Source organism: Haemorhous mexicanus, chromosome 2 (genome assembly GCF_027477595.1).
Source record: "Haemorhous mexicanus isolate bHaeMex1 chromosome 2, bHaeMex1.pri, whole genome shotgun sequence".
NCBI classification, from domain to species: Eukaryota; Metazoa; Chordata; class Aves; order Passeriformes; family Fringillidae; genus Haemorhous; species Haemorhous mexicanus.
The window spans coordinates 108,974,611-108,988,458 of NC_082342.1; the positions used below are offsets into that span (position 1 = coordinate 108,974,611).

The 13,848-nt window shown below is 46.0% G+C and overlaps 1 protein-coding gene across 3 annotated transcripts; it reads left to right on the plus strand.

Moving 5' to 3' along the window:
• Window positions 1-1,477: 1,477 nt before the first annotated feature.
• LOC132323999 (organic solute transporter subunit alpha-like) lies at window positions 1,478-12,777 on the plus strand. Of its 3 annotated transcripts, none has more exons than XM_059839918.1 (8): window positions 1,478-1,636; window positions 3,008-3,159; window positions 3,278-3,351; window positions 4,695-4,853; window positions 7,410-7,521; window positions 8,424-8,570; window positions 9,887-9,992; window positions 10,483-12,777. In XM_059839918.1, the coding sequence occupies exons 1-8, from the start codon at window positions 1,558-1,560 to the stop codon at window positions 10,668-10,670; spliced, it is 1,017 nt and encodes a 338-aa protein (XP_059695901.1). In that variant the 5' UTR covers window positions 1,478-1,557; the 3' UTR covers window positions 10,671-12,777. The 3 variants fall into 3 exon arrangements, with proteins under 3 accessions (XP_059695901.1, XP_059695902.1, XP_059695903.1); XM_059839919.1 differs by lacking the exon at window positions 1,478-1,636 and adding an exon at window positions 2,727-2,904; XM_059839920.1 differs by lacking the exon at window positions 1,478-1,636 and adding an exon at window positions 2,738-2,904 and having other exon boundaries at window positions 2,982-3,159.
• Window positions 12,778-13,848: the final 1,071 nt, after the last annotated feature.

Below are 13,848 nucleotides of genomic sequence, written 5' to 3' on the forward strand. Positions count from 1 at the left end.
CTGGGCAGATATCACATTCCAACAGCCACTCACTGTCACATCCCTTCTGGTGAAAGGCTTTCACCCTCACCTCTCAACACAGTGAAAACAATGCCAGCAATGCCAAGGAATACTCAAAATAAATTACTTTGATCTGTAACCAAGCTCTCCTGACAGCAACGGAACAGGCTGTCAGTAGCGTCATCTGTCTTGCTCCCAAATTCTGCCACTGTGGAAGGAGCCTGCCTCCTCTCAGTTGGGTACCTGCTGGTGTTAGACAGTAAGCAGTCCCGCTCTCCCCTGCATCCTTGTGTTCCTGCTGGCAGTGTTTCAGTGTCCGGCCTGTCCTTCCCTTAAAACCTTGGAAATCCTGTGAAAACTGCAAGATGACAGCCCTTACCACAAGGGCCCTTGGTGCTTAAAAATGTCCCTAAATTCCTCACCTCCCAACTTCAATTTGTTCAATTTTCTAGAACGCTACCATGGTGTAGGGAGGCCTCCATATGTATTTTAGCTGTTTTGTGTCTTCCTTTTTTATCCACAAATTTCAGCATTTTGTCCCATGCTGATTCTTGCTGTCATTTTTGAAGACTGTCCACTGTGCTCCCAGAATCTTTCTCGTGAGTGGCAATCGTGTATCACTGCATTGGTAATTAGGACTGTCCTCCTTCCCCCCGGATACCCTCTGTGCTCATTGTTACAGCGCGTCCCTGTCGTTTTGTCACCCAGCGCAGTAACCATTAGTGTTGGCCAGCTTTCAGCCCGAGCATCCTGAACACTCTGGTGGGTCACCAAATCCCATCATTTCAGTACTCATTCCCTTTTCCTGGAAACAGCCTGAAAGCGCTCAGGCTGCAGAATCCTTCCAGAAGAGGAAGCGTGTAGGAAAGCGAAGAATCTCTCGGTATATTCCTACCCTCCCTGCGCTCCCCTTCAGCGTCTCACCTCGTTGCAGCCAAATCGATCGGGCAGCCTTTGCTGAAGGGCTCCATGAAAAGTCCCTCAAACACCTGCCCCGCTGACAGAGCAGCTTCCCCCCGTGCCCTGGGGCTGCAGCGGAGGCGGACACGGCCCTGGGCATCCCGCCCGCCCCGGCCGGCTCCAGCGCCCCCTCCGCTGCCCAGACCCCACTCCAGGTGCCCCGACCCTCTGGGGCTGTGAACATGGGCCCGGGGAGGGCCGGCTGGATGCCGCAAGCAGCTGCACCGAGGCCGGGCAGAGACACGGGGACCACCGGAACAGCCGCGGGGTGGCCGCGCTGCCCCGGGCTCGGCGCTGCCCCGGGCTCGGCGCTGCCCCGGGCTCGGCGCTGCCCCGGGCTCGGCGCAGCCCCGGGCTCGGCGCTGCCCCGGGCTCGGCGCTGCCCCGGGCTCGGCGCTGCCCGTGCCGCCGTGCCGGGCGCCAGGAGGCAGCGCGGGCTCGGTCCCTGCCCGCCCCGGCTCCGGGTAATCATTAACCGGGCCCAGCCGCCGGCACCGCGCCGCGCATCGCCGCCCGCACTCGGCAGGGACCGGCGGCCGGGCACGCACCGACCCCGCGGCCCGTCCCCAGCCCCGGCACCGCCAGGGCCGCGCAGCCATGGAGGGCGAGGCGAACGGGACCCTCCACCCCTCCTGCGGCTCCAGCGAGCCTCCCTACTCGGAGGAGCTGCTCCGGAGTAAGTGCGGGGCGGGAGGAGAGGGCGCTGCCCGCAGGAGACCCGGGGCGGCTCCTGCCCGGCAGCGCCCTCGGCACCCACCCGCGGCGGGATGGCGGGGGCTGCCCCTGCCCCTGTCCGTCCCCCTGTCCCTGCCAGTGCCCCTGTCCCTGTCCGTCCCTCTGCCCCTGTCCCTGCCCATCCCCTGTCCCTGTGCCTACTTGTTCCTCCGCCGTTCTTTCCCGGCGAGGAAATCCCCGAGCGGAGGCCGGCACCCGCCTGTCCCGGCCGGTCGTCCGCCTGTCTGGGGGCCGAGCTGGCTCCGGGGCAGGGCGAGAGCCCAGCACAGCCCCAGCCCCGGCTCGGCTGGGATGGCACAGACCGGGGCGGTGCGGAGGGACCTGCGGAACCGAGCGCTGAACCGGCCCCTGGAGCCGCGCCGGCTCTCGGGCTTTGTCCGATGAGATCTAAGGAGTGGAGATGTCCACTGAGACGTGCACTGCCCCGCCTGCAGCCAAGTCTGGATGTGCCGAGGTTTTTTGAAGCAGGTTCGATTAAAGAGGCTGGAGCAGATGTTCTGCTTTGCCTTCCGATAGGCTGCGGGTCCGGCAGGAGTTATGATGATGGGCATGAACTTCTCCTGAATTAAGCATGCGGTGCCTTTTTTCTGACTCTGGAAACACATCCCTTGGGCGAAAATACACTTCAACTGTCAGTTCTGGGTCAAAGTTGATATCCATACCCAGTGTCAATGGAGACATAAAACCTATCACCTATGGGTAAATGTTGAAATGTTTAGGGAGGAGCAAAAAAGATTTTGGTGAAGACACCAAGTTTAATCTCGGGTTTGGGATATCAGGGACTTTTCTTTACATTGCTCGTGTTCCCTACAAAATTCCACCGAGCATCTAGTAAGTTTGCCTGCCTAAGGAAGTTACATGTAACATGCCTATGAGCATATGATGGAAGCAGAGAACTAATGCTGAGTGAATACATGTTTGCTTGTAGCCTACCTGGAAAAGTTCCCAGATTATGTATTTATTTCTGCTACATATTTACATTCATCTAAGGATATTTGTCCTGGAACTCCCCCTTTCTGAAAAAGACTGTTGCATAATGCTTCCAGAAGGTGAAGGTGTATTCTTCCTGCCTGCTGTCTGTGGATCCTGGAAAGATTTAGTCATGAACTTCAGTATTTGAATGGTTCTGTGGAGTCAGTGGTCTGCCTGTTTAACTAGGGATGAGTGCCAGTATTTGCAGGAATAAGGCAAAGAAGCCCCTCAGAAATGGTATTGTTACATTAATATTTGAATATGAAATGATATTTAAATTCAATAATATTTCATTTTATTAGGAAATAAATCAGAACTGTTTGCTTTTCTCTCTCTGCAGGCCTTGACCTACCAGGGAGATTTCTCTTTGCAACCTTGACTCTGATGACGCTCATTGCCATTCTGGTGTTTATAGAGGAAGCAGTCTACATCTACAGGAAAATCCCCTCCTCCAAAAGATCAATCATAATTTGGATTAATGCTGCAGCTCCAGTAAGCTAACATGGAAACAAGATAAAATTCCTTGCTGAAAATAAGGCTTCCCTGAAAATCCACAGGAGCCACATAACCTCTTTGCCCTTCATACAACCTTCCTCCCATTTCCTTGTAGGTGATCTCCACTACTTCATGCATTGGCATGTGGGTTCCTCGCTCAACAATGTTTACAGATTTCACAGCAGGAATGTGAGTATTCTGCTCGTTTCTAGGTGTTGCTCCAAACCCCAAATTTCTTCCCTTTAAACATCAGCTGCTCTTGGTAACACAGTCATTCTGTAAATTTAACAATTCAGTAATTTCTTTGTTTGAGTTGAAATCTCTTGGCAGCTCTTTCCTGGGAGGTGGAAAATGCTGAAACAGTTCCCAGTGCTACAGTCCCCTAGTGTGGGAACATCAGTGTGAAGGATCTGTGACTCACATGTAATTGATTCCTTGGACTGACAGTCTCTTTGGAACAGTAGTCTGTCTTTCCTCTCTCTGCATGCCATGTGGAATGAGAGTCTGGCCTGTGACTTCTTCCCTGAACTTTTACTAATAATGAGCCATGGAGGTCTATTATTAATGGTGCCAAGTGAGCCCCCAGTGAGCACATCAGTGTAAAAATGTTCCAGAGTTGTCCTGATGAAAGCACTTTATGTGTGAGCATGACAGCTCTGGCATGCACAGAGAAGAAGGGAAAAACGTGGTCCCTGCTTGCTGGAGGTGATGGCACAGCCCTGGTGGGCAGGACCAAGTAGGGGTATGCCGTGGCCCTGAGCACTCCACATCTGGAGATGAGTAAAAGAGGAGGGACAACACAGGAGTAGGGAATACTGTTGGCATGTGGCAGTGTGTGCAGGTAGTGCAGATTGCCAGAAACTTCCAACAGTCCAGTCCTGTGACACTTCAAGCAGGTTTAAATTCCCTCTTCGCCCTTGCCCAAGCTGCAGACAGTGCAGCAGAGGACCTCTTTTATTGACTGGATTTCCATGTTTGGTGGCACAATCTGTAGTTCCTGGGCAGGGTTGAGAATGTGATGTGCAGCTGGGGAAGGAGGGAGAGGTGGGGTTGCAGCAGTAGGTGCTTTGTCTGCAGAGGAACCACACCCTGCCTGGGCCAGCACATTCAATGATAGCTATTTATGTGAACCTAGCCATGTTTGTTGGTTGAAAGCCACGTTTGAGGAGCAAGAGGACTTGTTCTAAAAGGTTCGGACTAGTGAGAACTAGATAACTTATGGAAAAACACAGCCAGAATGAAGGGGCCAGGAAAGCCTGTGCTTTAACAGCAACTCTGCCACCAGCCCCCAGAGCAGCTTTGGGAAATTCCACACCTGCTCTGTGCCTCACTTCATTCCTCTGTCAGTGAGGGTAAGGCAGTTCTGCTCCTCCAAGGTGACAGAAAGCAGAAGGTGTGTCAAAGACAGAGCTAGAATTTTTGTTGATTGGGAAGCACAAGCTGTAAAAACCCTGTACAGGAGGTGGCACTGGTCTGCACAGGGGTATGAGACACACAGGCAAGTTTAAGCTGGAATTCTCCCCCTCTCCTAGATTTTTTGCCATAGTTATCCACAAGTTCCTGATGATGATGATTAAAGAGTGTGGAGGGCAGAAGGTGCTCCTCAGACGGTTTGAAAACAGTCACTTCACAATCACCACCGGCCCCTGCTGCTGCTGCTGCCTCTGCCTCCCTCGTGTGCCCATCACCAGGTGAGTTACCCCTTCAGGATTTCCCTTTCAGAAGCTTGAAAACAGCTGCTGGAATTCAGCCAGCTTGGCAGGGCCAGGCTCACAGCAAAGCTTCCCAAAAGTCAGTCCCAAGACATCTAAAACTGTTTCTTTTAAACAGCATCCTCACTCTGGGGCTGTATACCACCACTAATTTACTTCGTTTTTATAATGCAGAGGTGTGTGGGAGGAGAAATTTCTACTCTAGAAAACCTGATAATTGACATTTCAGTTTCTTTTCATTCCAGAAGGGAACAAATGTCTCGAGATTGGGTATTTTTCACAAGCAGAATTGTCAATTGGAGGCTCTCTTGATAGAAAATTTCTCTCTTTGATAAAATGGAAATGTTTCATTCTGATTTTTACTTTAAAACTACTTAAGATTAAAATAATTTTTAGAACAAAAAGAGATGTAATTCTTGTAAAACTTTGTTCTCAATGAAATGGCATTGTCTGGTGAGGCAAAAGCAGATGTTTTCTTCTTCTAACTTAGTATTAAAGCATCTTTGAGAAGGGGGTAAGGATGGAGAGCAATATACTGCAACATACTGTAACATAAACCTGTCCTCCTTTGAGCACTGCCTGGTGGAGCTCCTCAGTTAGTGTCACCCCCTCACTTACACACCACTCCTCAGCCTGGAAGACTCCTGTATTTCCCTCTCCTTTCCTTCTGGCATAGAGCATGAGACTGTTTCTCTCATTATAAGCAAAAGCTGAGGGACTGAAAAGAGACTTTTCTATGAGAGTGTGGATTTTAGTGTCAGAGGGTCCTAGGGAACTGTACAATCTGTTTAAAAAAAAGCAGCAAACAGAACACAACATAGTGGTTTCTGATGCATTTTCAAAAATTCTAATTTTTTATTCCAATAATTTTTTCTTAAACTGCCTCATTTAGTATTAGAATTTAAACTTTAGTTTCAATAATTTTATTTTAATAGAGTATAGGTTGTAGCAGCTGGGAGCTTGGGAGAGGATCCCCTACTCTGCCTTGCTGTTCAGCCCAGTGGCAGCTTATGAAGGATGATGTCAGCTAATATGGACTCATTTCAGGAGCTACACAGTGCCTACTACTGCTGGCAGGAAGGACAGCTGTCTGTTGGGAAAAAAAAAAGGCTTTTTGCTCTGCAGAGGGCTTAGGCCTCCTTCTCTAGTGTCTCTACCACTGGGAAACCCATCTGCTCTCTGCTTCTAACCACTAGCCTTTTCCCAGTGCAAGGTACCTTTTTAAAGAAAAGATATTGGCAAGCTGTATGAGAGAAAAGTCAGTCTCACATTCCTTCCATAGGTTTCTTATAGGGAAACAGGGAGCTACCCCAAGGGAGGGATTCATTCTTTAAAAAAAACCAATATACATCTGCAGTCCTGGGGAAAACAACAGGTACAGGTGAGGCAGTGTAACAATCCATGCAACAGGGGAGATGGGGCAGAAGAGATCTGGTGATCAGTAAAGATGGGCCTGTGTTAACAAGAGAAACAGCTCATGGCATTGCAGTGACTGCACTCTTTGTCATATCTATGATTCTTTAAAGCTCTCTGGGAATAACAAATCTTTGAGAAGGTACACACTAAGTGGCTGGCCCATTGCAGGTCTTTCCACATGGGTTTGTGCTGTTGATAATCCTGTGGTTACCAGCTATAGTCATTGAGCAATTCCTGTAATTCCTGGTTCATGGCTATATCCTTTAGCACACTAAATGGCAGCCTGTTGTCTGTGAGACATCTCTGATGGCAGGGCCCAAGGAACTCCAGTGAAAACAACACTGAAAATATGGGAAATAATGCACAGTAACAGACCGAAACATGAGACAACTGTAGCAGCTGCAGCTTCCCCTGTGAAAGCTGAAGGAGAGCTCAGGTCAGTCATGCCCTCTGTTAGAAAGTTCACCTGCCCCTCTTCTGGTGGCCTTCAGTGCTGGCTGGCCAGGTTACAGGTGTGCTCTGAGCCCACTTTACAGTGACAGAAGAGAAGGAGTCCTGAGCTCTCCTGCCGGCCTTGTGCAATTTGCCAAGTGAGAGGCTGTTCCTTTCTCCTGTTCGACTACAGAGGGGCAAGCCCAGATCTTACATGGTACTGAAAAACCACCAGTCCTTTCACCCAGGGCTGTGTGATCCCCTTTCTTGATCTACCACAGGACTAGGAAGAGGCTGAACAGGCTGATTTGTCCAGTTTCATGGGAGGACTGCAATAATAAGGCAACGAGGCAAGAGCAAATGGCATCATTGCTCAGAACCGGTTATGCAGCTCCTGTCTCCCTGGTTGGCTTCAGGGCACAGAAAGACATCATGTTTTGCCCAGCCTTGGTTAGTATGTACTTGCTGCAGAGCAGGAAAAGTACTATTTTTGTAGAGACTTTATTAAATAAACATTGGTAAATTCTTGGAAATATTTTCTAATCTTGAAGCTGTTCCTCCCCAGATTTTAGCCACATGCTACAGAGGAGTGGAAAAGTTTTGCAGTTGACAGTATCCAGAAAATGTTATTAAGGTTGCTAATATGATCTTGGCCTATCTAATTTTTTTGTTGCTTTTTTAATCCAGGCAAACCCTCTTTTGGCTGAAGCTGGGCACCTTTCAGATTGCTGTCTTTCGGCCTGTGCTCGTATTTTTATCAATAGTGCTTTGGACTAATGGCAATTATGTTCTTTACAATGTAAGTAACTACTTTATTCAGAGAAGGTCCTCAAAATCCATAGCTTTCAGGGCTGATGTAACTATCCTAGCCTACAACTAAACTGTGAAATCTGGGACCATTTCCAAGTGAGTCCTTACTTTATTCTTTTGAGACCTGAAGCATATAATTTCCTGACATCCTTGATTTTTGCCTTCCTCGGCTCTCTTGGAAAGAAATTGGGCATTGGGGGGGTTGGGCATCAGATTATACGTTTCCCAGCTGGTGTGGTTAGAATAGCAGGGCTGCAAGTTGCCCTGTGGGATGTATCTGCCCTGTGTTTTGTAAGGTATGGCCTTAAGAAATCAGTGTATGTACTGGCATGTTAACAGGAAGCCTAATTCTATGTTTTTCAGCAAGACATGGTGATTTTCATATTTGTGCAAAATGAAAAGATAGTACTGTATTTCTGCTTTGTACCATGTAAGCTGCAAGCTGATGGAGAAATCTGTATCTGATAATAATTTGGCACCTCTTGGATAACTCAGACTAAAAGCAATATTTTTGTTGTTGTTTCATGGTATAAAATGAATGACCCAGCTGAGATGTCAGGCTGAACATGCTCTCATGAGCTGTTGAGCACTGCCAAGTGCTGCTGGGGTCTCTGAGAAGGCACACACTCCATGGCTGGCAATTGCAACATTGAGGGTTGTGTCACTTGCAGCTCCCCAGGCTGAACACATCTCTGTGTTGGTGCCTGCAGGAGAGAGCTGTGCCAGCCCTCCAGTTGGTACTGGGCAGTTTCCCCATGCAAAACCCAGCAACTGCTGCTGCCACCAGCTTTCTTGCAGATAGAAAAAAGCATTTTAACATCATCCAGTTCACAACTTCTTCCTGGAAGCACTGAAATAAGATTGTATGAGGTTGTGTGATTTGCTTCTCAGGCGTCTCCCAAAGGACCTGCACTGTGGATCAACTGCTTCATTGGTGCCCTCACCCTTTTTGCTCTGTGGGCAGTAGGAATCATGTTTCGAAAAGTTAGGATTCTCCTTAAGTGTAAGAACATTATCCCAAAGTTTGCTCTTTATCAGGTGAGAAATTTAATATTTCTGGTAAGTATTTCTCTTAACTGCTGATACTACTCTGCCTTTTCCCATTAAATACACTGTGCAAAGCCATATTTTTACCTGATTAAATCTGCATCCCTTTCAAGCACTCTCCTTGGCTGCTGTTGGAGCCAATTTACCTCTAGTCTCAGGAGTGCTGGAGATGTGAAAGCCATGTAAAATCTGTCTATCTTTAGACTACTGAAATCACAACAGCACTTTCTGTGGGGCTTGAAGGAAGCTTTGTAGCTGTGGTGTCCTGAAATGCAATGTTAAGATGCTGGTGTGTACCTCGGAGAGGAGATGTTGCATTGTGCAGGCAGATGTTGTTTGAACTGTTTCAGCATTCCACAATATGCTGTTTTAACAATATTCTTGGCCATTCTGCACTTCAGAATTAGATAACAGTGAAAAACCTGGCTGCAAATCATTAAGCAGTAAGGAACAAAACCACATAGGTTAGATTGAAAAAGCACAGGGACAAGGCCATCCTCTTCCACATCACTCTGAATAGAGTCCAGCAGAATCCTTGGATACGTCTCCTTCTTGAACAGGACATGCACCAAGGCTGGTGCACTGAGGTTAGGTAAATTATTAAGCATTAATAAAGGCAGCAAACAGGATGGTCACACCTGCAAAGCTGTGTTAGGGTGAATTCAGGTTTGGGATGGCAGACTCTGTTGATGTGAGGTTTAGACTCAGGCAATTCCACCAGCAGGTTCAGAGGCACTTGGATAACTCCATGGCAGCAAAGGTCTGGCTCAATGTAATGGGAGGAGCAAGTGGTGGCTGCTGAACTCAGACTGTGAAGAGTCCCTCATACCTTCTGGCAAAGAAGCCAGTCTCATATAATTTGGGGATCACAACATCTCCCTGCTGTAGCAAAAAGAGGAGACAACAGGAAAAATGTTCTTTGAGTCTTTCTTCCATTAAGGAAGAACATAAGCTCATAGGTCAAATTAACTGGCATTTTTTAAACATTGTTACCTATTATTCAGAACTCGGTATTATTTAAAATCCCTGCTGTGAGGTCTGTGTATAATATACCTCCCAAATGAAGGCCTGAGAAGAAATGCTTTTCAAGTCCAGGATTAATTTAATACTCCTATTCAGAGCAGTATCATCCTGACCTTCAGATGAGTTCTGCAGAATGGCAGGCACCCTGCTGGTAGGTGGGGGGAAAGGGAGGGCAAGCAAGGAGGCATGAGGCAAAAGAGGTTCTGTTATCAAAGCAGAATTGTTGTGTGAACTACAAACCCCTTTCTGGTAGCTAAGGCATTTGTTTTCTGTTTCTGGTGCAGTTTATTGTCATTCTGAACCAGCTGCAGACCACTATTATCAACATATTTGCTACACAAAAAATCATTCCCTGTGCTCCACCACTCTCCTCTACAGCAAGAGGGTCATGTAAGTTTTCTGGGGGAAGAATGTAAGAATGTTCTTCATTGACTTACGAAAGTACCAGTTCATTGTTGCTAATGGCAATCTCTGGTGTTTTCCCAAAATACAAATTTCATGGTATTACTAGCTTTTGGAGTATCTCCATTTTAGTTTAAAAACAATAAAAAAAGTTTCATAGCTGTCATGATTGTAGAGAACAACTTGATAATGAGAAGAGCTGGAATCAGAAATGAGAGGAAAATAAATCAACCTGCATAATTACTGTTAAATCTCTTGTGTTTTGGATGCATAATTTATTGCATTCTTATTGATGGGCAATACTGGAATTGTGTAACTGATGTCATTGCTGAGTGTGAGAAACGTGGGGACAGGAAGATAGAGTTTGTTCCTTTTGCACAGGTGAAAATTAATAAGCCAGTTATTCATTTTTTGTCTGATAGTAATTTCCCCTTTTGGGGGGCTTTTCTTTGTCTCCCTTTTTCTTTTTTTTTGGCAGACATTGCCCAGCAGCTGCTCATCATGGAAATGTTTCTGATAACTGTAATCTCCAGGGTGGTCTATCGGAGGAAATACCACGACCTGGAGCCTCCGGAGTGCGTGGCTGAAGAACCTGGGGACAAGAAGCAGACTCCTAAGAGTATCCTGAATGGTGCAGCTGTGCAAGATGCATTGCCAAAGGTTTAGAAGTGCTCCTGTTATGCAGGAGCTGTAAGATCGGCTTCAGGGACTTCTTGCACCAAAAATAGCCACTGTCCATGTCAGAACATGGCATGAGTGCCTGTGACCTGCAGTACTGAAAGACCAGTAAAGATAATCCTGTTGATTCTCCAGCCATGTGTGCATGGTGTGAGGGTTTTCACACCATGTAATTTACTAAGATTTTATACCATTTTATACTGAGCTCTTGATGGTGCCAAGCTGTCTTACAATATGATTTTATCTTATTTTTATTTTTTTAGCTATTAGAATGGCTATGATTTAGAGTTAATTCAGAGTAATTTTTTTCATCTTTTTTGACTTTTAAAAGTCTGATTTCATCCTGGATTGCTGTCATATGTCCAACGTAGCATTTTTCCATGGTTCCTCCATTAAAATAGCTCATCTCCCACTCTACACCATGAGCTCTCCATAGCTAATTCTGATCAGTAAATACAGTCTCATGTTTGTTCTGAAATCCCCAAACCCATGTGGGCTCTCCACCTACAGAAACAATGGGCAAGATTTTTTACATTCCTTGAAAATACACCTCCTAAATTGGTAAATACACAGTTACTGTTTGTAAATATGTCAGATGTTCTTCCTGTGGACAGCAGGTTCTCTGTCACTGGCCTGGAAAAGGAAAGTAGGAGTTAGAGTCTGGGATGTCTTCTGGTCTGTGATGTCACATGGTGCTTTGGTTCTCTGCTTGGTAAATGGGGATAATGACACTCAGGATCCCTGCACTAACAGTGAGGATGGGAGTGATTGAAAGGACTGCTGGGTGCTGGCCAGCAGACAGCTGAACATGAGCCAGCATGTCCCCAGGTAGCCAAGAAGGCCAGGGGCACCTGGCCTGTGTCAGCAGGAGTGTGGCCAGCAGGCCCAGGGCAGGGCTGTCCCACTGGTGAGTCCACCCCTCAAATCTTGTGTTCAGGTTTGGGCCCCTCATGACAAAGAGGACACTGAGGTGCTGGAGTGTGTCCAGAGCAGGGCAAGAGAGCAAAGCTAGGCAGATTAACACTTTGGGCTGGAAGAGACCTTTAAAGGACACCTAGTCCAAGCCCCTGCAGTGAGCAGGACATTTTCACCTAGATCAGGTTGCTCAGAGCCCATCCAATTAGACCTTGAATGTTTCCAGGGACAGAGCACCTGCCACCTCTTTGGGCCACCCATTCCATTATTTTACACCTCTCACTGTAAAAAAGTCTTCCTTATATCTAGTCTAAATCTATGGGTGTGTAATTTTTTAACCTTTATCCCTTGTCCTATTGCAACAGGCCCTGCTAAAAAGGGTGTTCCCATCTTTCTTGTAGCTCCCTTTAGGTACTGGAAGGCCACAGTAAGGTGGCCTCTCCCCAGAGCCTCTGTTCTCTAGGCTGAGCAGTCCCATCTCCCTCAGCCTGTCTTCATAGGCTGAAGTGCTCCAGCCCTCTCATCATTTCTGTGGCCCTTCTCTGGACCCACTCCAACACACAGCAGGGCTTTATTTATGGCTCACATTGAATTAAAATATTGCATTCCATTTGGGAATTGGTGGGAAATGAAACATACTGAAAACAACTAGTGAACCACCTGAAGTAGAAATTGGGGCTGACTTAAAGTGTTTTTTCTTTCTGATTGAGGTCAGAAACAATATTTTCTTTAACAACTGAAGGATTCCATTATAGTAGAAAACTTGAATTATTTTTATTTTAAAATGGTTGATGCAAATTTTTTATTAATTTTTTTTCTAAGTAGGCAGTCTAGGAAATTAATATAGACTCTTAGACTGCATTAATTTGAGAGAATGTGCACTTTTCCCTTGAAAAATAATTTATGTGAAAATTTTTACTCTGCATTAGAGTGAGTGCATTAGAATAAGTTAGCTGGGATCAGCTAACTTATTCTTAACGTGAGAAATCTTCTTAATGTATTTTACATTATGACTATTAGCATATTCCTAATGTTGCTTTATATCAGAGCAATCTAGGCCATGGGTACATACATGGGCTTGAAGAGCAATACTGAATTTCATAACAGCATTGGGGATGGTTGGCTGCGACTACAATCAGCTTCAAAATTGGAAAATAAAATATTTTGAGTTGGTAAAGCATCTTTGTGTTTTCTAGTGGTTCGAGGGAATGCTTTGATGGCATGGAAAAGCAGATGCATGTGCTGTGGCTGGAGAGTGCATTTGAAAACCGATGGAGTGTGTAAGAAATGTGTCTGTAGGTCCAGAGGAGGCTGCTGGGGTACAGCAAAAGTCTTCACTCGTTGCTGTTGGGCTGGTGTCTGTCATGTCTGTTAAATGTATCTTGTAAATATCAGTGTGGGCCTGATTTAGCCACAGGTATCGCTAGCTATTGTGCTTTAGGATAGGTATTTAATACCTGTTGTGACCTTCATCTGACATATTTCAGCAATAAGATGTACTGTGGTGGTTGGCAGCAAATCTGTTTACTGTGTACAGTCATGGAGATCTCATTCCAAACATCACTTACTTACATAGAAGCCTTTTCACAGCAAAATTAGATATATATTCTATATAAATATATATTCTATATAAAATTAGATAGATATTTTTATATAGAGATATAGAAATATATTAGGCATATATTTTTTTAAACACGTGCTTTCCTGAGTTACAGTTTATGTGATTGTAGCACAATGTATGGGCCTTATTGTTGCAAATTTTGTTTTCCTTTTTTTTTAACTAAGACTGTCTTGCCCTCCTCTGGCTCAGACCAATAGCTGCGTCCTACCTAATGGAGGAGCCTGGAAACAGCTGGGCTCCATTGCAGGGCCTGCATTCAGGTACTCCTGAAATGAAAACATTACAAGTCACCACCTCCAAGCTGGACCTTAATCAGTCTGGGGGTGGAAAAACAAAAGAGAGAGCCAGAAATTCCTTCAGTCTCAGTTCTGATAACCATCCCTTTCAGATCACTTTCAACTACGTGTTTGTGATTGAAGTATTTGAAAACAGTTGACAAGAGCTAGAAGATAAATTTGACCACTGGTTTTATACAGCTGTAGTAAAGTAGTAATTGTTAGGGTGAGTGCCCAGCCTTTATGCTGTGTTTGCCTGGGATTATTGTGTGAGGAAGGGTAAAGGTAATATTATCAGGGTTTTCTGTGATTAACAACATCAAACAGGGATAAGCATACACAGAGGTGTGTGACT